Genomic DNA, 23,045 nt, shown 5'->3' with positions numbered 1-23,045 from the left:
TCCTATGGATGAGCTTTGATGTGGCTCCCATTTTTTGCTAATATAATCAGATGATTTGTACATATATCTTTGTACAATTCGGTGACTACGTGAATAAGATGAATTCCTGGAAGTAGAATTGCTGAGTCAAAGGGCGTGTGCAATTGGGTAGATATGGCTTAATTTGCCTGAACGAAGGTAAACCCATGTGAGCTTCTCTTCTATGTGACAGCACCGGTCTCCCCCGCAGCATGTGAACACGGAATTCTCAGGCTTTTGCATCTTTGTCAGTGTGTTGGATGAGAGACAATGGCTCATTTCTTAATTTACCTTTCCATAGTTATGAGTGAGCATCATTATCTACTCATAGGCTTTTTGGCCTTTTTTTTTTTTTTTTTTAGGTGAATTGCCTGTTCCTTTCCTCTTTCTATATTTTCACTGGATTGGTTTTGCTGTTGTTGTTGTTGTTGTTGTTGTTTGGTTTGCCTTGGCTTTTTGGTAGGACTCTTGTCTATTAAATGAATTAGCCCTTTGTTCAATGGGCAGCAGATATTTTTCCCCCATTTGCCATTTGCCTTTGTCATTGTTCATGATAATTTTCATATTGGTTTTTCAGAAAATACAAAGGTGAGCTTCATAAACCGAATGTTATGCTAATGCCTGCTGAGAGGCAAGGTGACAAGTTGTGTTTGTAAAATGGAGAATGAGAAGAGGAATGAAGTCCACAGGCTTTTCTACACACCAACTTTTATTCTTTTGATTTATGGCCGTCAAAGCCAGTAATAATGCTAGGCATTCACTCATTTACTTAGCAAACCTGCCCTCAGCACTTGAGGGGTGCCAGCTTTGTGTGGGATCATGGGGGAGAGAGAGGTGCTTGCTCCCAAGTGGCTTTCAGTCTTACGGACAGAGGGGTACAGTAAGACGATGCTTCTGATGGTAGAACTCTGATGGCCTCTACCATTTGTATTAAGATACTTGGCTTGCTAGAAGCCTTTTCAGCTGGGAGAAAGATGGTGTAGAAGAGTCTGGGCCTGGTGACAACTCCTATTGGCTTGAACGAGGGGAGTTGCAGGGAGGAGAGGAGAAGGAGCCACAGAGCAGACGATGGCCTGGTTCGCAGGCCAGCTAGGGTTGGGAGATGGTTTCCGAGCCCTCTCCTGGAACTCTGTTGCTTATAGTGATTCGTGCGGTGACTCAGACACTGTGATGACCTCAGGAGATGAGAAATGAAAATACACACTGGTGCATGCACACACACACACACACACACACACACACGGCCTTCCTAATTTAAACCATTGGACAATTTTGACGGACATGTAGACCTTTGAGATTCCTATGTCGTGGGATGGGGCTCATAGCAACTGCAGAAGGAGACAGAGTCAAACACTGTGTTTAGTTTCCCTGCTTTTTCAGCAGGTGTTTTCCCACATGACTAAGAGAATGAGATCAGCTGGGGAAAATAAAAGCAAACAGGCCAAAAAAACAAGTCTTTTAAGATAACTGGTCTCTAAGTCCCCATCCTCCCCACTCAGTGGCCCCAAACATCTTTCCTAATAGAACCAAGTCTTAAATCTCATCTTTCAACTCCCCAACAACCACCACCATCAGCGGAGATGTCAACTGTCTCTGGAAGGCCTCATGTGGGACTCTGTCATCCCCGCTCACATGCCTTTGGTAACCCCTCCCCACTACCTCCTGAATCAGCCCAGTGCATCTCAGGCCTTTTTTTTTTACTGTTAGAAAGTTTCTTGCACAGATTGTAAATCCATGTCCTGGTAATCTATGTCTTCTGCCCGCTGGGGAGCCACAGAACACGTCTGTTCCTCCTTCCCAGGGTCAGCGCATTACGGGTTTAAAGAGTGTGACCATGTCTCCCCTGGTCCTTCAGCTGTTCTTCATATGGTCCTGCCATCCTTCTCTGGACTCAGCACCGCTCGTGAGAAAAGGTCTAATTCACAGAAGAGGTCACCCACATGGTCAATAGTCATATGAAATATACTCAGCATCATCAGTGAGCAGGGAATGCACAAGGAGATACCACCACCCACCCGCCATCCTGGCTAAGGCTAAAATGAAAAGTACTGACCATAGCAAGAGTGGACAGGGTGCAGAGCAACTGGAACACTCATCATCACTGGTGGAAATGTAAAATTGTGCCGTTACTTTGGGAAAGCGTTTGATAGCATCTACTGAAACTCAATGTGTACTTACTCTGAGCCAGCAATTTGACTCCAGGTATGTACGCAAGAGAAATAAGCCATTGTTTCTACCACAAGATATTCATAACCCTATTTATAATTACCAAGTACTAGAAATAACTCAAGTGTTTGTTACTAGCAGGGTAACTAAATAAATTATGGTCTAATTCATTTAATGGAATACTACACATCGGCGAAGAAGAATGAGCTGTTGCTAACATGCAACACGGATGAATCTCACAGATGTGATGCTGCATGAAAGAAGCCAGACATGAGAATGTTTGCATTTATATGATGTTCAAAAAACAGTTAAAGCCAATCTGGGTTTTAAGGTCAGAATAGTAGCTATATTTGAGGGAGATGGACTGGGAGGAAGTATAAGAGCATTCTGGTGGCCTGGAAATGTCTCATGTCTTCATCTGAGTGGTGTTTACATAGGTATGGACATGGAAAATTCAGGAAGCTGTACTCTCAAGACTTGCACACTTGACTATATATAAAACCAATGCCTTACTAAGAAAGAAAAAAGTCACCCCTACTAATGAAAGAGTGGTGGCCCAGAGCTAAGCTCCAGAGGAAGCCAAGCAAGACCAACACTGTCTTGCTTCAGCCACTGTACTTTGATTAAAGCAGCTGAGATCCCACCATGACCTTGGGGGCCCATGCCTCATGCCATCAACTGACATTAGGTCAATAGTCACTTGAGAACCCCTAAATCTTTCTCATGGCTGCTTAGCTATGTCCACCCGTCTCATGCTCATAGGGTTGGCTTATTTGGTCTCAAGTGTTGTGGGACTGAGAAAAGGGGAAGGAAACCAGCAGTCTAAACTATATTACCTTTATCTCATTCCCTTCGTATGGCATCCCTTGAGGGGTGAATGCTGCACCCTCACTTTAAAAACAACTCCACAGGGCAGCCCCGGTGGCTCAGTGGTTTGGCACTGCCTTCAGCCCAGGGCCTGATCCTGGAGACCCGGAATTAAGTCCCACATTGGGCTCCCTGCATGGAGCCTGCTTCTCCCTCTGCCTGTGTCTCTCCCTCCCTCCCTCTCTCTCTCTCTCTCTCTCTCTCTCTGTTTCTCATGAATACATAAATAAAATCTTAAAAAAAAAAAAACAAAAACAACTCCATAAATGTCAGAGGTACTGTGTGACATGACCAAGGCTGCCCAGCCAGACAGAGCCCAGCAGGGGCCAGATCTGTGTGATCCCTAGTCCAAGCTCTGCCTTTCTACAGGCTGACCGGAGACGAGGCCTCATGTATAAAGTAGGGCTCATGGCCTAGCTGTACACCCTGGTGGGGGTACATGGGAAAGACACCATGTGTGTGACGCTACCCCAAGGATCTCTATATGAGTGTTATTCTTCCAACTTAATTATAAGCTTCCTGAGGGCCAGGAAATGTCTTAATTTCTGTCTGTGCCACAAAGTCCCACCATGCCCTGCACATAGTAGGTTGTCAGTAAATACCCAATGAATTGGGTTGGAGAAACTGAGATCCAGAGAGATCTAGCAACGTGCCCAACTTGCACAGCAAGTCCTCAACCAACAGGACTTGTAATCAGATCCTCTGACTCCCATCCCAGTGCTCTTTCTGCCATTGCACAGTGGGCCCTGCTTCCCGTAGACCACAGGGACTGGAGATGCTAATGGGTTGGAAGATACTAAGGAGAAGGGACAAGGACCATCTGAGGGGAGACAGGGCTGAGTCTGGCCCTGGGGCCTTCAGGGTCTGTGTCCTAGGGAGAGAGCTGGGGACAGGTTGTAGGTGACACAGTTGCATAGAACCGTACTCTCAGCAGAACGCTGGGTTTGGGTGAATGCTCTGCAGTTGCTCTCTTGAAATTCTTAATTTTTTCTTTGGATTTGTATTTTTAAGTGAAGTCCCGTGGCCAACGGAGCATGCACCAGGGCTTAGAGCGTCTGCCCATATGATGTCGCACCTTCTGCTGCCGCTCTGCTTCCTGGGGGCGGGTTCTCAGACCCCAGCTGCCTCACCTGCTGGTGCCCCTATTTCCTGCCAGCCTCCCCGCATCTACCACTGGGGATCTCTGGTACATTCTGCAGGGCAAACATTCGTCCAACCCAGTCCAGCACCGAGATCCTGATACCGTCTGATGGCCCATTTCTGTGTGTTGGGGCAGTGGCCCCCTTGTGTGAAGGGGAGATGCCTGGCTCGACCATCTGGCCCCCATCAGGGCAGGGGGAGGAAAGTGGCAGTGAGTGGATTTGGCGTGCATGCTTTGTGTCGTAGCACATGGCACCTGTGTGATTGAGACAGTAAATGATAAGAAAACACTATGACACATCAAGAGCAAGACCGTGAGGGAAAAGGCGAAACTTTATATCTTGGTGCCTTGAATGGCTCTTTTTTCCTGATTTTGAACAGAGGAACTTATGGTCTTATTTTACAGTGGACCCAGACCCGGCCAATTTGGCAGCCAGTCCCGCCAGGGAGATCTTTCCCAGGACTGGGAAGGGGCTAGGCGTCAGCTGAGGGCTCCCTGGGGAAGCAGGATGGCAGGGCATGTGGGCCTAAGTGGCTGGGAAGCTCGGCCCGGTCACCTGGTCTCTGGCTGGATCTCATCACAGGTGACAGCAGGCCCTCAGGCACACTCGGGGCGCTGCAGGGACCAGGCAGGTGGTCAAGGCTTATAGGCTGCTAAGGTCTCTACACTGCGTGGTTGCTGGTAAGGATTCTTGCATCCTCTTCAATGACCCTGTTCTAAAACCTAAGCATTGAGGAAATTAAGCTCCCCAAGACGTCCAGTCCCTGCTTGTCTACCCCTTCCGCACCCTACTTGGCAGCCCCCAGCCCTGACCAACCCAGGGTTGGTGGACTGTCTCCCCTTGGGGGTCACTGGCCTGCATGGGAATTCAGTCTTCCGCCCCACTCCCTGGGCCTGCAGCCCTGACTAAGCTGTGGGGAGGGAGCCCTCACTTTGCGCTAGGCCCCGGGGGTTGCACACTGAGATGTGGAGCTGCTCAGCTGGCAGAGAGGACGGGGTGCTGAGGGGCATGGGAGCACAGTCTTCTCTAGGTGGCAGCACTGCTTCCCGGCTCCCTGGAGGTTGTGAGGGAGAGGCCAGCCTCTCCAGTAAGGAGGTTGGGGGGTGCCTGGGTGGCTCAGCGGTTGAGCACTTGCCTCCCGCTCAGGTTGTGATCCCAGGTCCCAGGATGGAATCCTGCATCAGGTTCCCCAAGGGGAGGCCTATGTCTCTGCCTCTCTCTCTGTGTCTCCCATGAATAAGTAAATAAAATCTTAAAAAGAGAGAGAGCAAGAGAGAGAGATCAGGATGTTTCACTCTCTGGAGGGGCTGTGCCTCCAGGACTTAGCAGGACTTCAGAAGGCCTGGAGGTGGGAAGAGGGCACTGCAGGCTGAGAGGACAGGTGGGAGGACTGAAATGTCAGGGCTGGCCGGGGCCAGTGGGCTGGCACAGCCAGAAGGTCTGGACTGGATCAGAAGCTGCGGAGGCCCAGAAGCCACCCGCTCTCCGTTGGCCTCAAACCCCAGGCCGAGGAGTTTGCTCTGTGTCACAATGACACCTTCGAAGGGGGCTTTCAGTTCAGGAGCAGCATCAGAACTGATTTTCATGAAGATCGTTTCAAGGCTGAGTGGAGTCTTAGAACTGGAAGGCAGGGAGGCAGGGGAACTGAGGCAGGGAGAACTGAGGGAGCTGTTGGGGGGCTGTTGTGGTAACGTAGATTTTAAAAAGTCAAGCCCCGTGGAAAGGGAGAAGAGGAACAGATAAAAAGGACGTGAGAGAGATAGGCCTCTAGTCACAAAAGGACAGTAGGGTAGGATTCCATTTAGATGAGGTACCTAGAGTAATCTCATTCATAGGGACAGACATAGATGGCAGCTGCCAGGGGCTGGGGAGGACGGGAGGGCAGGACGGGGAGTTAGTGCTTGATGGGGACAGTGTCAGTCCGACGAGATGAACAAGTGCTGTCCAGTGCGGCGGTGATGGCTGCACAGTGTGGCTGTGCTGAATGACACCGAACTGTTTACTAAAAAAGGTTAAAATGGTCAATTTTATGTTATGTGCATTTTGTCACTATGTCAAAAAAGCCCCTGATGTTCAAAAAATAAGAGAAAGAGAGAGAGGACTGAGGGGCGTGGGGACTGGCCAGAGCGACGGGAGTGGGAACAGAGAGCGCAGGCTGGCTCCAGGTGTGGGGCCTGGTGTGGGAGCCTGCTCAGGTGCATCACCCAGGTGAGGGGAGGGTGGGGGTGCAGGCAGGGCCCAGGGCAGGCCTGGGGGTCTCAGGAGCCGGGGCTGGAGAGACTGGCTGAGAGGCATCAGCTTATCACTGGTCACTGTACCCACACGGGAGATGAGAAGGCCCGGCCGAAGCGTGAGGTGTGAGGAGAGAGCAGAGCCCAGGGGCCGAGTGGGCCAAGGAGAACAGATGACCCAGCCATCCAGGAGACTGAGGTGGGGGGGATGTGGGGGGCAAAAGGAAGGAGAAATGCGGAGTCTGAGCTCTCTCACTCTTGCTCCTGCGAGCTGCCAGGAGCAGGGCTCATTCAGGGTGCCTGAGTGCGGTGAGGGGAGTGTGTGGGAGAGGGTGAGCCTCCCAAGGGCTGCGGGAGGGTGGGGTGCTCATGGGAGTCCAGCAAGAGCCACAGCAATCCAGGGCCGAGGGCGCAGGGCGCTTCTGGGGACATGGCTTCTCTATGTGTCTCTCAGTCCCGTGAATTCACCCTCCTCTGAGGACTCTGACGCCCCTAAATGTCTCTTCCGTCGTGGCCTCAGCCTCCACCTGCTCATGATGATCTCCTCTCCTCACTGCCAGCTTCTCCTGCCACCTGCCTCACTTTCTCCTTGGGTCCCAGTTCAGCACTGCTACAGATTGGATTATATCCCCTCCAAAACTTGTACCTGTGAATACCACCTTATTTGGAAATGGGGAAATGATGTCCCCATTTGCAGATGATCAAGTTGAGGTGAGGTCCTGAGGACAGGCCCTACTCTGGTATCACCGGTGTCCTTATATTAAGGGGACTTGTGGACACAGACGCGTACAGGACAGTAGACTGCCAGCTCAAGGCTAGGGATGCGTGAGCTTCGCAGAGCCAGGGGAGAGGCACGAACAGGTAGGTTCTCCACCGAGCCTTCAGAAGGAGCCAACCCTGCCAACACTCGGATTTGAATTTCTAGCCTTCAGGACCAAGAGACAAAAACTTCTGTTGTTGAAGTCAGTGTGTGGGACTTTGTTAAGATAATCCCAGGAATTAATACAAATGCCAAGAAATAAGAGCTCATTCACCCAATTCCAAGCCATCTCATGGCTCATTGACAAGCCCATCAATCCGTTGCCCTTGAGCCAGGCACCCACTTTGTCCAGTCAGCCAAGAGGATGACGTAAAGCATGGCTGCCCCCCGGGGAGCCTCATGAAGGAGGGCAGGGGGTAGGCAGTTCTCTCAGGAGGAACAGAGGGCATCTCAGGCTCTCTCGTGTCCCTAAAGCCAGGAGAAGAGAGAGGTGCAGGCTTCAGTGACGAGGGATCATGGCCTAAAATCTCTTTTGGCCAAAATGTCTTCCCAAAGAGGACAAAGATGCAAGATGATGGGGTACAAAGAATCAACTTTGTAAATCAGCCTTTCTTCACCCATCATCGAGATGTTCACTGTGGCTGAAATAAGAAGATGGTACAACTGGAAAATATTCATATGAACTTGTGACTCAGCCCCTCCTGACCTCAGGGAAACACAGTCCATAAATCAAGATGCTGCTCTGGGCGCCTCCTTCCAGAGTTTTCCCATGGGGGTGGCTGCTGGAAGAGCCATTAGCTGTAGTGACTGGACCCACTTCCCGTGAAAGATTTAAAAGTGCATTTGGTACTCTGAGAACTTCCCCGCCTCAGAGCTTTCATTTCTGAAGCTTCCTGATGGATGGCCTCAGCCCTTGACTCACTAATTTTTACTATCCAACCTGCCTGGTTGTATTTCCTGGCAAGCTTCTAAATTCTATTTTTTTCATGTTGAGCCGAGGTCTAAGGCTTCTGCTATTGAGAGGCAGGGGTGGCCAGATGTGCTGCTAGTGTAATATATACGCTAGATTTGGAAGATTCAAGTTTTTCAATGTATTTTAAATTTACTGAGCTGCCCTTTCACTTTTCTCATAACTCTTACTCAGGACTCAATTTATAAAGCAGGTAAGAGAGGTGCTTCGGGGGGTCATGCTGAGCTTCATCACCCCCTTCCTACCCCTCCCTCCTCTCTTGGGTTCCCAGCTCCCCCAGGCCTGCTTGTGGCAGCTAAACCTTCACAACACTCGGTGGGGGAAAAGGTACTATTACCCCCTCACTGTTTAGGGGGATTGGCAACTTTTTACTTCTGTAGCCAAATCCTCCTTTCTTCAAGGGAAATCTGGTATAGAGCCACAAAAAAACAAATCAGGCAAAAGCAAGGGGAGCCCCCTCCCTCAGCCTTTCTGCAGGGGCCCTGGAAGAGCCTGAGATCTCCCTGCATGCAGTTTAAAGACCACCCATCTGATCCAAAGATGTCTCCAAGAGGTACAGGTTATAAGCAGAACTTCCCAGTCCACTTCTGCTCATTTTACAGATGAGCAAACGGAGCCCCAGGGGATGGGAGGAATTTAGCAAGGACCACCTGGGTAGTTCCCACCACAGCTAGCTCCCCAACCAGTCTTCCGAATTTCAGCCCTGTGTCTGTCAGTGGCACCTCTTTTATTAGGAAATGGAAGCCTTTTAATTTTTTAAAAAAGATTTTATTTATTTATTCATGGGAAACACGCACACACACACACAGAGGCAGAGACATAGGCAGAGGGAGAAGCAGGCTCCCCATGGGAAGCCTGATGCAAGATTCAGTTCCAGGAAGGACCCTGGGATCATGACCTGAGCCAAAGGCAGACACTCAACCACTGAGCCACCCAGGTGTCCCTGGAAGCCTTTTATTAACAGTTATAAAACACCATCTCTTCCAAACCATATTTTCAAGTTGAGCTTACCATGGCTCGATGCGCATGGCTTTCACCTCCCTCCCACCCTGTCCTTCCTCTCCTCCAGCTCCCCATGTTGCTGACCCTGGAGGGCAGTCTCACTTTAGAGAAGCCAATTCTGGGAGCCAAGTAGGTGAGCATGGCTTGAAGCTGACAGCTTCGTAGCTGACCTTACGTACTCTCCACTCCTCTCAGCTTATTTAATGTAAGGTCTTATCGCTCCATAATATTCACAGGACACTTGACATTAGAAAGCACCTTTAAGTCCTCTGAAATAGGACTTGTGAATTCAGTGGTACCTTGGATTGTGCAAGAATAACATTAACTTCCCCGTGCACACTAACAGAGAGACTCCTTTGGGAAAGTTCATGATTGTACGCCTCTGGGTGGCGTCTCTGGAGGTGGCCTGCCACCCAGCCCATCTCTCCTTCAATGAGCTCCCTAGTCGCCACCTACTTCTCTCTTGCTCCTTCACAGCTACTTTTCCTACTCTCTGTTCTCTTGTCTTGGCTCATCCCTTCTGCAGGCTCTGTCCATCGCTTTTTCTAAGGATTTTGGTGCAAATCACCTAGGAAATGAGTCAGCTGGCAAAGATAACAAGCATGGGAAGCTCCCAGAGTCCCAAACCTGAACCAGCGGGTCCTGTCCCCAAGTCCCTTCTTGTGTGAGTCTGAGTGGCTCCCTCATATGACCCAGAAATGAGGCTAAGGATGTTACCCAAACTTGATTTCATGGGATTCCAATTCCAGGAACATTTTCTCAGAGACATGGTTTCATGGTCAAAGACCAGGAAAATTCTGCTTGTAGCCTGTTTCTCCTGGAGGCGCCCAATGTGTGGAAGCCTATCAAAAGTTTTAAGAAGCCCTGCGGTCTCAAGTCCTGTGGAAATTTGTATAACCTCAAAACTGAGTGCCCAAAGCGTGTTTAGCAGCTAGTTCAGAGGTGTCCCTGTGAGTTAGTTCTGGAAGCCTCTGAACCTTTCACTAGGGTCCCTCTTGGCTATAGATGCTCTGGCTCCACTCAAGAAAAGCCAAATTAGGTTACTCTCTGAGAGCAGTCACTGAGGTTTGTTTTTTCTTTTTTTCTTTTTTTCATCTATACCAGAGCATTGTCAGCTGCTGTGCTTTCTTTGGAAGTAAATAGAAATGAATCAAGGGGGACCCATTTATGGTCTGAACATTGCATTCTTGGGGTCTGGGCAAAGGAAGACGTCAGGCCAAGCCAAGCCATTCTTAGAGAAAAGGATGGCACTGAGGTTTTCTGTGTTTGGAAAGCAAGTCTTTTCTTACCAGGCCAGCTGTCATATTTCTCTTACAGATAGGCCTACACATGCACAAACTTACATTAATAACACATATCTCTACTTTCTGAAATGGAGGCTTTTTCTGTCAGCTGAGTGAACTTTGTTTTTCTGATTATGTTTAAGTGCACTGTTTTTAGTTAACAACTATTCCAGCTTTTTGATTATTTGGTTGTCTTTTCCTAGCTTTCATTTCTCCCTATGCTGGAAAATACCATCAGTCATGTCCCAGATGAGCCATGCTCTGTGTGTGTGTGTGTGTGTGTGTGTGTGTGTGTGTGTGTGTGTGCTTGCGTCAGGGTCTAAAAACACAAACTTCTGTGATGAAGAGATACTGATTATATTCATTTGCTGGGGCTGCCATAAGAAAAATACTATAAACAGAGTGGCCTAAATAAACAGAAGCTTGTTGTCTCAAAGCTCTGGAGGCTAAAAGTCCAAGATCAAGGTGTCAGCAGGGTAGGTTCCTTCCAAGGGCCATGAGGATCTGTTGCAGGCCTCTCCCACAGCTTCTGGTGGTTTGCTGGCAGTCTTTGGCGTTCTTTGGTTTGTTGGAAGCACCACACTGATCTCTGTCCTCATCTTCACACGTGTTACTGTGAGTGTGTGTGTGTGTGTGTGTGTGTGTGTGTGTGTGTATCTGTCCTAATTTCCACTTTTTATAAGGACCCCAGTCCTGTAGGATTGGGAGCTAACCCTTCTCTAGCATGCCCTCATGTAAACTGAGCTAATATCTGCCATGACTCTGTTTCCCAGGAACATCACATTCTTACTTGCAGGGTGGTACTGGCTTCGGAAGTCCCCAGGCGGTTGGAACTTCCACATATGAATTGGAGGTGCCACAATTTGACCCCTAACACCAATTCTGTACACAGTAGTGTATTCCATTCCGCAGCATCTAAGGAAGTCCTGAGCTGCTGCCTCACTTTTTAGCCTGCCAGCTTCAGAAAGGAGGGCTGAGGTGGGAAGAGGCTCAAACAGAGATGCCAGCAGCTTCTGCAGCAAGCTGACATTTTCCAAGAGGAGAAGAGCCCAGAGTCTCCTCAAGGCTATCTGATGGGATAAGCAAAGGCAGGTAGGACTGGAATTAGGTTCATTTCAGAAACAAAAAAACAAAAAACATCGTGTTGTGTGTGTGGCCACAGTCTGGGCCCTGGGAGCGGGGGAAGCAGCAAACTGACACCCGGCCCATGGGCGATGCATGTGAACTGAGCAGAGAGGTGCGGACCCAGCACCGGGGCCATGATGAGCTTTGCTGAGTGAGGGGACCCTGACGCTTCACAGAGGTGATGTGCGAGCTGGGCTTGTCATATCATCAGATAGTTTTAGCCAAGAGGAGGACAGAGGGCTTAGGGCAGATCGGATTGCATACAGTGGTTCCGGCATGCCTTGGTGGGTAGCACACCCTACCAGGAGGTACTGCGATTCGCGTGAGTCACTCAAGCTCTCTAAGTTCCATGTCCTCAACCGTAAAATGGGAATAATGACAAATACCTACCTCAGAGGTTAAATTAGAAAATCCTCATGAAGTGCTTAGCACAGGGTTTGGATATGGTAGGAAAAGTTAGCCATTATTGCTGGCTGCTTTTTTGTGAGGATTGATCAAGATGTTGTAGGTGAAGGACCTGCAGGTGTTCAGTCGATACTCTTCCTCTTATAAACTCAGCTTTGGCAGAGCTTCCAGCAATCTTGTTTCCCATCAGGGCACGGAGTGAAGGGTGGAGGGTTGTACAGAAAAGTATTTGAACTACCTGAAGAATAAAATAGTTTTCAAGTGTTTATAATCCATTTGTAGTCCCCTGTTTTATTTGGAATTAATGGTCGTGCCAGTACAATCAGTTACAATTTATTCAATCACATGCCATCAGGATTTTTTACTTTGCATGGTTTTATTGGAGAATTATTCCAACTTAGTACAGTATTCTACTATAGTAGTTATAATCCTGACAATTCATAGAATATGCTTGGCCACCATGTGAATGACAAGCATTGATTTGTTCTGAAACAGAAAATCTGAGAAGGGTCTTTCTAAGATTTTTCTCTTTTTGGTAGGTCATAGATCACAGAAACTCAGAAGACAAGCACAGATTCTCTGACAATGTCGTACAGACGAGAACTAGAAAAATACCGTGACCTGGATGAAGATGAAATCCTTGGAGCCCTCACGGAGGAAGAGCTCAGGACCCTGGAAAATGAGCTGGATGAGCTGGACCCTGACGTGAGTAGGCACTAAAGGGTAATATGTCATCACAGGTGCAGGGACAGTAACCAGTACTACCTGGGGGAGAAACAGGTGCAGACTTCCTGTAGCTACCACTTCCCATTTCCTTCTATGGCAATGATACTGGAATAACACTGCCCTTGAAAGTGTGTGTGTGTGTGTGTGTGTGTGTGTGTGTTGTGTTTGTCAGGGTTTTCTAAACCAGCAGAATCAATAGGATGCATATATTCACATAGGGAAGAGATTTGTTTTAAGGAATTAGCTCACATGACTATGGAGGCTGACAAGTCCCCGTATCTGTAGTCAGCAAGGTGGAAATCCAGGAGGACTGGCGGTGTGGTTCTAGCCTAGGTCCAAAGGCCTGGAGAACCAGTGGAGGGAGTGGTGTAGTTTCAGTCTGAAGGCCAGAAAGCTCAAGACCCAGAAAGAGCCAATGTTTGAGTTTGAGTCTGCAGGCAGGAGAAAAAAACAATTACTCAGCTCGTTGGAGGGTCAGCAGAGTGCAGTTTTTTTTTTTGTTCTTTTATTTTATTTTATTTTATTTATTTATGATAGTCACAGAGAGAGAGAGAGGCAGAGACATAGGCAGAGGGAGAAGCAGGCTCCATGCACCGGGAGCCCGACGTGGGATTTGATCCTGGGTCTCCAGGATCGCGCCCTGGGCCAAAGGCAGGTGCCAAACTGCTGTGCCACCCAGGGATCCCAGTTTTTTTTTGTTCTATTCAGAACTTCAGCTGATTGGATGGGGCCCACCCACATTAGGGAAGGCAATCTGCTTTACTCAGTTTACTGATTCAGATGTTAATCTCATCTAGAAACATCCTCACAAGCATACCCAGAAAGATGTTTAATCAAATGTCTGGGTACCCCATTGCCCTGTCAAGTTGACACATAAACTCAACCATCACAAGTCTACTCCTTGTCAACTTTGCACCCATACTTTTCTCCTTATAAAGACAGTTACAAGGTCATTATTCTGCCTAACATGACAAAACTATTCTGTGTACAACCTCCCAGAAGAGGAGGTAAAGTCCTTGAATGATCCCATCATGATGTGCCATAATTCAAGTACTATTGTATAAAATTCACAATACATCAATATTACAGTGTAAAATAAATACCTCTTAAGTTACATGATAAGAGAGTAAGAGAGAGAAAAAACCAAAGATACTTGCTTCACACACACCCGTTCAAAACAAAATAAGGAGAAAACACTCATGACAATTATAGTCCTTGTTTCCCTAACTGGTCACATGGTTGCAGCTGGTATTTATAACTCTCTTCTTCACTCCCTGTTTTGTATTCGCTTTGCCGTTAGCAAGCACCTTGTTGGTCACGATTCTTTGCCTGGTTGGATGACTCAACCCTTCATTCCTGAAGGGTCTGGGCCAGTAGTAGCCCTGCTTGGATTGGGTTATGATCATTTTCCATTGACTCTAATCACAGGATGTGGTATTCCTAGGAAGCCCCTACGCAATCCCTGGATTGTAGGCAGATGGTCCTGTACCTCCACTGGGGGACAGGAGTTCAACATCCGTCACCCCGCGCAGTACAGAAACACCTCTGCCTATCGATTCATGGTGTAAGGGGCCCAGAGTGGCCAGGCAGCACTCTCAACTTCCAGTCTGATGGAATTAGTGTTGCGTCTCCTAGCAGAGGCATTCTTCCCTCTGGGACTAAGACCTCTAGGCCAGAAGAGCATATGGTCACAGGAACAGGAAATAAAAATTGTGCCAATAGGTCACTAGAGGTAACAGTGAGGAGTACTTCTCCCATTTCTACCCTTGATTCCTGGCCCCATGAGTCCTGGCTTGGGGAGAAACAGCACCATACACTAGACACAGATTCAGAGCAAAGACAGCCTTCTGGAGAGTCTTGCCCCAGCCCTACAAAGGATTGCTCTCTAGCTGGTATTGTAAATAAGTCTGCAAAAGTCAATTGCAGCTAGCTCTTCTATCCTTCTATCCTTCTATCCTTCTATCCTTCTATCCTTCTATCCTTCTATCCAGCTAGCTGCTCCGGGGTAATGGGAACCACGTGTCATGGAAGGAATTAACTGAGAAAGTACTGGAAGGGTCCCTTTCACTTGTGGGATGTGTCTTTATCATTGCATTTCATAGTTGGCACATTTAAGAAGTATATTTAATGTTCAGAATTCGCCTCTGCAATCAGGATCACAGTATTAAGTGGCAGGAGGTCAAGTCTGTGGCTTGGCCAGCCACTGCGGAACAGTGAGCAGGGCTGAGAAAGGGATTCCCAGGTGGCCTATTAGACGGGAGTCTTCATCCTCCATCTATACCCAGGTCCCTGGGTCAATGCTCAGCCCAGACAAAGTACAAAATGAACTTTACACTTTATATATTTTTTTATTAAAAATGGAACATTTCACACCTTTTTTTTTTAAAGCTGTCATTGCTCAACTGTGGTTTACAGTGATCCACAAAGAAAAGAACACCATTATGCTATTTCAATGACCCTTGAGTAATCACAGCTAGTGTAGAAGGAGTGTGGGTCAGCAGGAGAAATGCAGGACTATAGGTTAGCTGTCCCAGGGCCAACCCTGGTCTTGTCTCTTACTCTCCATGTGACCTTGGGCCAGTTGCTCTTTCCCTATGCCTCAGTGTCCCCATCCATGAAATGATGGTGTTGGTCGGTCCCTTCAGGGCTCAGCTGCCATGAGCTTATAACTTGGCCTTATCTCCAGATTCAAATAAATATCTTCTTTCTAGAGAACCCAGATTCCTAGTGTAGGGATCCTGGGGTCCTAGGCCTCATAGAATGAAATCCTTCTTGCTATTCATGATTTTCCCTGCCCAGACATGAGGATATGGGTCCTCTGACAAGGCTGTTTAAGTGGCTTGGAAGGCGATGTTGGTATGAAAGCCTTGGATCTCCTCCCTCCCCTGCACCACTGGTCCTGGGAAGCCAGGGCTTCAGGAAAAACAAGTGCTCTAGACAAGGAATAACCAAGCTTCCGGCTTTTTTGGTATGACATTATTCTGCCCTAATTTGATCCTAGACCACTGTCACATAGAATGACACAAACGAACAGCTTTAAAAAGTGAGAACAAAAGGGGGATGTAGCTACTTTTGTCAGCTCAGTAAACAGGGCTTAGTTACCTGCGGGGTGCCAGGCCCTGTGCAGGCCACCACCAGGAGAGCCTGGCAGGGACTCAGCCCTCAGGCCACTGGAGTGCAGGCATGATAAACAGTGTCCACAACAGGCGCAAACAGGGTGCTCAGGGAGAGGATTGACTCTTACCAATGGGAAGTTTCACAGAGCAGGTGATTTGGGAACTGGGCCCTGGGATTTTTCTGAGTCAGGAATCAAAAAAGAATTCCAGGCCAAGTCGAGGCCAGGAGCAAAGGCTTGCATACAAAAGGTAACTGGGGACAGTAATTAGAATCTCAGTGCAGTTTCTGTGGGGGGTTAGATGACCTCGGAAGGAGGTTTAGGCTAGACAGTGGTGGAGGGGAGAAGCATGAGTTCCAGGGCCAACCTGAGAGTTTAGAGTTTTCTCCATAAGCCTGAGGAATCTTTGAGGGGTGGTGACTCGGTGGGCTTGCTGGTTTCAAGAGCTCTGACGACAGATGGACCAGACGAGGTACCAGCAAGGCAGGTGGGAGGTGGAAGGCCTGGCTGGTGGTCGGATAGTTCCTTTCTTTTCTTTAAGATTTTGTTTATTCATTCATGAAAAACAGACAGAGGAGAGAGAGAGGCAGAGACACAGGCAGAGGGAGAAGCAGGCTCCATGCAGGGAGCCCGATGTGGGACTCGATCCCAGGTCTCCAGCATCACGCCCTGGGCTGAAGACAGCGCTAAACCGCTGAGCCATGCGGGCTGCCCAGGATAGTTCCTTTCTGAAGATAAGGAAGGGCCCTGCCACCTCTCCACAACCTTTCCACCCTATTGCAGAATCGCTCTGTTCCCAGGGTAGAGAAGTGCAGGCCCCAAGAGCCCCTGCAAAGCCTGGTGGAGCCCCAGCCAGAGCTCTGTTTCAGCTCTGACCTGGCAAAGGGCTCCTCCAACGCCCCCACCCCAAATACCAAGGTCTCTGGCCTCAGCAGCAAATTCCCAGGGCCTCTGTTCCTCTTGAATAGCCAGCACCCCAGCCCTCCTCCCAGAAGATCAACAGGAAGGTGGGTGCCCACTAGAGGGATGGAGAACCTGGGGCCAGAGAGCTAACTTGCCCAGGTCACGGGACCAGGGTGTGGAGACTCAGATTCCAAACAGGCTCTGAGTGCTCTCTCAGCTTCCACTCCTGCGGGAGGAGAATAAATGTGCTTTTGGATTCGGAGGAGGGTTGAGCAATCAGAGACCTGTGATTCTCTTACCACTGTGGTTTCAAAAAGGACATTTTCAAAGACCCCTTTCTGTCTAAGTTCGAGGACAAGGAAAGAGAAGCCAGCGAGAGGATAGGAGATAACAGAGGCTAGCGGGGTTTTTTTTTTTTTTGGCCCAGCCACACAATTGGCCCCTTCATGGCGATGTCTTCTGTTACCTGATTTGCAAGTCAGTGTGTGAGTTTTGAAAAAATCTTGGGGCCTCCCTACTTTCTGAGAACACAAACATTCCAGCTCAGTTTCACCTGCCCTTGGCCCGTGTTCTGAGGTCAGCATAGGGAGAGGCCAAAGGTATGCAGCCCGGGAGAGGTCTCGGTGGCAGCCATCTGGGAGGAGCACAGGGACCAGGAGAGTCCGTGCTCTCAACATTTTTTTTATAATAAATTTATTTTTTATTGGTGTTCAATTTGCCAACATACAGAATAACACCCAGTGCTCATCCCGTCAAGTGCCCCCCTCAGTACCCGTCACCCATTCCCCCCCACCCCCCGCCCTCCTCCCCCTCCACCACCCCTAGTTCATTTCCCAGAGTTAGGAGTCTTTATGTTCTGTCTCTCTTTCTGATATTTCCCACACATTTCTTTTCCCTTCCCTTGTATTTCCTTTCACTATTATTTATATTACTCAGCCATTAGAAATGACAAATACCCACCATTTGCTTCAATGTGGATGGAACTGGAGAGTATTATGCTGAGTGAAGTAAGTCAATCAGAGAAGGACAAACATTATACGTGCTCTCAACTTTTAGAGCAGAACTGACCAAGAGGGGAAGGAGGTTGCTCCAGGTCACACATCCAAACAGAACTAGACCAGGCCCCAGGTCCACTGCCCTGTCTGTTACACTTGATATGGCTTCTGCTTGCATTTCTTTTTTTTTTTTTTTTAAGATTTTATTTATTTATTCATGAGAGACACACAGAGAGAGGCAGAGACACAGGCAGAGGGATAAGTAGGCTCCCTGCGGGGAACCCAATGTGGGACTCGATCCCAGGACCCCAGGATCATGTCCTGAGCCAAAGGCAGACACTCAACCACCGAGCCACACAAGTGCCCTGCTTTCGTTTCTGTTTAACAAGTGCTTATATGGCACTTCCTATGCACAGGTTTGTTCTAAGCACTTTGAAAATCTCAGTTCATTCAACCATCATCATACTCCTGTGATGCAGGTACCATTACCATCCCCATTTTACAGATGAGAAAACTGAGAGGTGAAGTAAATTATCCCAGGTCCCAGACCGAGGCAGTGGATGAGCCAGTTCTGAAAGCCACCGTAAAGCTTCATGGGTGTCATAGAAAGATAGTTTGAGCCACAGATGTGCTCTAGTTTTGTAACTGGGGTGAGTGCTGGATGCAAAACCGACCTCTTTTCTTCCTGGAAGCAACTTGAAATGCAGAAGTCTGTGTTCGGTCCTGGCTCTGCTCCCAACTCAGGCATGTATTTTCCCTTCGTGGAATTCAGTTTCTCTATCAATAAAAGGGGTGCATTCCGCCTAGATGCCTTCTGACAGCTCCCCCCACCCCCACCCCCCGCTCTAAGCAGCTATGATTTGATGAGCAATTCCTGACAGCCTTATTACCTGAATTCAGCTGACGCTTCAAGGGGTTAGGTTTTCAGTGATGCAATGTTAAGCCCCAGTGTCACGTGACAGAATAGAGTACTCGGAGTTGGAAGGCAGCTTTGTTTGCAGCAGAGGATTCCAAGCTTATGCACATTAAAAAAAGGAAGAAAAAAAAAGTCCCCGAAACTTTCTATCTCTCACTCTGCGGCCTGGAAAAACTCGAGCTTATCATGAGATTGTTGCACTTGGACTCCCGCGGGAGAGGAATGCTCCATGTGCTAAAAGTATCCACTGTTGACTGATCCCCCAAGAGGATCTGCCCTTTCTCGTCTCTCTGGAGTTAAGTGGATGCTGCTCTGAAGCCAAGCCAACTCCTTGATTCAGATTGCCCTTGCACCAGGCAGCGGGGAAAATGGGCGATATACAGAAACACTGAAGAATGACGGGTCACACCGTGACCTGTGCGGGGAACAGTGTACAAGTTCTTTTGGGATCAATAGGTAGCTAACGTTTACCAATTGTGCCATGGGGAAAGCTTTGCATGGTTGATCTCATTTAATCTTCTGAGAGGCTCGGTCATGGGTCCCATTTTAAAGATGGGGAAGCTGAGGCTCAGAGAGATGAAGTAACCCGCCCAGTATGTAACACAGATGGTGCTGGGATTCCAGCCTCCAGTCCTGCCCCACGAGCCCATGCTGTTAACCACCACGTCCTGTGAGCACGTGTGGGATGAGGCAAGCCAAGGCCCAGAGTGGGGAATGACCAGCGGGTTGTTCTGGTCCAATACAATTTCCTTGGAAGCTGTTATGTTAGTTTCACCATCCATACTGATCTTTGAAAACAGAAAGAAAAATACCGTCAAGATCAAGAATTCACGGGATGCCTGGGTGGCTCAGTGGTTGTGAGTCTGCCTTCAGCTCAGGTCGTGATCCCAGGGTCCTGGGATCAAATCCCACATTGAGTCTGACAAAGGGCCTACGTCTCCCCCTGCCTTTGTCTCTGCCTCTCTCTGTGTGTGTCTCTCATGAAGAAATAAATAAAATCTTAAAAAAAAAAAAAAAGATCGAGAATTTACCTGTAAATATAGCTTAATATTGAAGCTTTGGGGAAAGGGAATAATTTTCCTTAAGTGTCTCAGTAAAATGATTAAAATATTAGCAGGAGGGAAGATGGTAGAGATAATCCCTACCTTATAAAGAAATCGGGTCCTGTAAATTGGTTTTGAAGTCACCCATTGGGAGTCTATGACATGTTACAGCCACAGAAACAACAGTGGAAAACAACAGTCCCTCAGCAGGGCCTGAAATAACAATAATAATAGCTCTATTCTCTGTGGAGGGCTTCTTACAGGCCAGGCACTGTGCTAAGTGTTGTATGGGCATCATGTCTATGAGGATCCTATGAGATTCGTCCTTAAAGAGTGGGATCCATCCATACCGTCCTGAAAAAAAAAAAAAAAGAAATGGAGGACCAGAATCACACAGCTGGTAGGTGAGAGGCTAAGCTCAGACAGACCTGTTTCTCTTAGTCCTTTATGCGTCAAGAGTTCTGAGAACAAGGGACCATGAACTGCAGGACGAAATGATGGAGGAGAAGACCTAGACCTGTAGACTCGCAGTGCTGGAAGAACACTTAGAAACCATCGAGCCCTCCCTCCCCCATCTCCTGCATATATGTACATGAGGCAGGTAAACAAACTCTCATTTATGGGGTCCTTCTTGGACACATGTCATTCGCTCAGTGCTTTGTGCATTTCACATACCAATTTTATGACGTAAGTAGTAGTATAGACGCTGTGATGATGAAACAATAAAAACAACAGCAAAAACTCTTGAAGCACAGAGAGGGCAAAGCTCTATTCAAGGTCACACAGCAAATCAGCCGCAGACCCAGGAAGAGAACCAGCAACTTCCTGTCATACAACTTTGCTTCCCATCAGACTCCACAAAATCACAAAATCCTCCCTACTCCCCAAATGGTATCCTGTAAACCAAAAGACCCCCCTGACCATGCAGGAATCATCCACGTTTGGTCCACAGGGCTGTGGTTCTCCCTTGTAACACAAACCAGCAGAATCGCGAGCCCAGGACAGAAGTAAACAGTTGAAATGGAAAGAAATAAATCTCTGTTCTAAAAATAGGCACACATCCTTAGAAACACTGCCGGCCACGCACAGAGCCAAGGATGGGCCTGGCAGGGTGAGGGTGAGGGAGGCCAGGTGTCGGTGTGTCCCCACCCTAACCTCTGTCTTCTGGCCCCATGACCACCTCCCTCTACCCGTCTTCAGCCTCCCTGGGAAGCCTTCCTTTCTCCTCTGCCCCTCTCCTCCCTGCCTCTTTGCTGGGAGACCTCTTGGTCCTGGAGCCCTTTGGCCCTCAGTTCAAAGCCTCTCATTTTTCAAAGCCCAACCTCCCTGCTCCTCCCCTGCAACCCACAGCACTACACCTGCCCCGCACTGAGGACTCTAAGCAATTTCCTTCCTGATTTTGACATTTTTCATAGAAAATATTTGAAACACAGAGGAGAGAGAGTACAGACGACACTTATGTTTCCATCACCTAAATTTAACAGAAGTAAAAATTTTACCTTATTTTGTTCAGATCACCCTTAAAAATTAAAAAAAAAAAAACACTGACGATAAAGATGTTCTTTTAAAAAGATTTTATTTTAGAGACAGAGAGAGAGAGCATTGGGCAGGGGGGGAGCGACGGGCAGAGGGAGAAGAGAATCTAAAGCAGACTCCCTGCTGAGCAAAGGAGCCCGATGTGGGGCTCCATCCCAGGACCCTAAGATCATGACCTGAACCAAAACCAAGAGTCAGATGCCCAACGGACTGTTCCACCCAGGCACCCCTGTAGCTCAAGTTTAAATGCTGCCTTCCCACCCCCCAGTCTCTTCCCCATCTCCCAGACACTCTACTGAACACTTTCTCCTTGAGAGGCAGCAAACCCAAGCACCCACATCAGGTAGGTAATGTAAGTGAAGGAAAGAAGATGTGCCAGTTTCGTGAGGCACACGGCCATCCTGATTCATCTTTCACTTTTCCACTCTTAGAAGAAATGTGGACATAAGAAAGTTTTCACTCGAAACTTAACCTTCCAGGAAGGAAAGTAACAACACCATCAATGATGAATAGTAACTGATTCTAGACCTGTGTGTCAGCGACAGTAGGCAGTGGTGGGCACTGAGGCAAACAGGAGAGTTTGTATTTGACTAAACGGTACTTGCTGTTCGGCCTCACCAATTGTCGCCAGTGTGGAAGGGAAGGTCCAATATTGCCAGATCATTTAATTTTTCAAGAGATACTGGGTATCTGAATTACTTTTAGAGGAGGTGAGAGAAAGAGGGAGAAGGAGAGAGAGAATCTGGAACAGGCTCCATCCAGAGCCAGCACAGAGCCCGATGGAGGGCTCCATCTCACAACCTGAAGTCATGACCTGAGCTCAAATCAAGTCAGACGCTTAGCAGACTAAGCCACCCAGGTGCCCTTGGAAATCTGAAGTTTTGTGTGTAAGTTCCCCCATTTTAAAGTGTCTATACTACATTTAAATGCCACAGACCAAACCAATCCAAGTTTTGGCATTTGATTGGACTATAGGCCTCCTGGTTTACAACTCTGGCTCTGTTTCAAATGACAGGCTTTTATTTTTATTTACACACACACACACACACACACACACACACACAAATATATATAAATACAGTTAGATATATGAAAAGTGCCTAACCAATGTGTGGCACATAGTAACAGCTTAAGAAATGTTTGTTGAACCTGAATATATGATCTGCTCACTAGAATCCAGGCCTCTTGAATTTGGAGCCACACTGTACCACCAGAGACAGGGCAGCCAGGTATAGTTGTGTAAGTTGTGCATTGCAAGAGACATTGTTCTCATAAACCAGAGAGCAAATGATATCCTTGGAGTTGTGCAGTACACAACTTGTGCAGTCAGGTGCAGATATCCTGAGTGTCCCCATAAAGCAGTATCCATTCAGTCAAGTGGAAATGAATAATTATGTCCTATGGTGATAAAACAAACTGGCAATAAGCTGCATCTATATGGAGTTTACACCTGTATTCTGAGGTTTGAAGCTAAAAAGTCTTTTGAACTTCATTTCAGAGGAGAATCCAAAGGCAGGGTGCACTGTTTGTGGCTTCATAGCCCTGGGATGAGAACTTAGATTCTCCATTAGGATGCAATTTGGCTGCAAGTATAAGAGACTGGAATAACAGGACTTGAGCAGCGGTTTCTTTGTCCCTCAAGTATAAGTCCAGAAGTGGGCAGGTTAGGGCTGGTATGGAGCTCAGATCCCCAAACTTCCCAGAATCCCAGATCCCATCCAGCTCATCTCTGGCCAGGCCTGGGGTGTTGTCCTCATCCTCATGGGCCGGAGTGGTGGCCGTCATAGCCTCACACGAGGCATCAGAATAGAGCAAAAGAGGAGAAAAACAAAAGGAGAAAAG

The 23,045-nt window shown here is 48.0% G+C and overlaps 1 protein-coding gene across 1 annotated transcript in view; it reads left to right on the top strand.

Annotated features, from left to right (window-relative positions):
* TMOD1 (tropomodulin 1) overlaps positions 1–23,045 on the top strand; it is an 80,732-nt gene that overhangs the window by 7,816 nt on the left and 49,871 nt on the right. The window contains exon 2 of the mRNA XM_041762949.1: positions 12,509–12,674. Within this exon, the coding sequence (XP_041618883.1) occupies positions 12,555–12,674 (120 nt within the window). The 5' untranslated portion in view covers positions 12,509–12,554. The remainder of the gene's footprint in view (positions 1–12,508; positions 12,675–23,045) is intronic.

This window comes from Vulpes lagopus, chromosome 7, assembly GCF_018345385.1.
Source record: "Vulpes lagopus strain Blue_001 chromosome 7, ASM1834538v1, whole genome shotgun sequence".
Classification (NCBI taxonomy): domain Eukaryota; kingdom Metazoa; phylum Chordata; class Mammalia; order Carnivora; family Canidae; genus Vulpes; species Vulpes lagopus.
The sequence above is the reverse complement of the archived record's forward strand: the minus strand, read 5'-3'. Positions and strand labels throughout refer to the sequence as shown.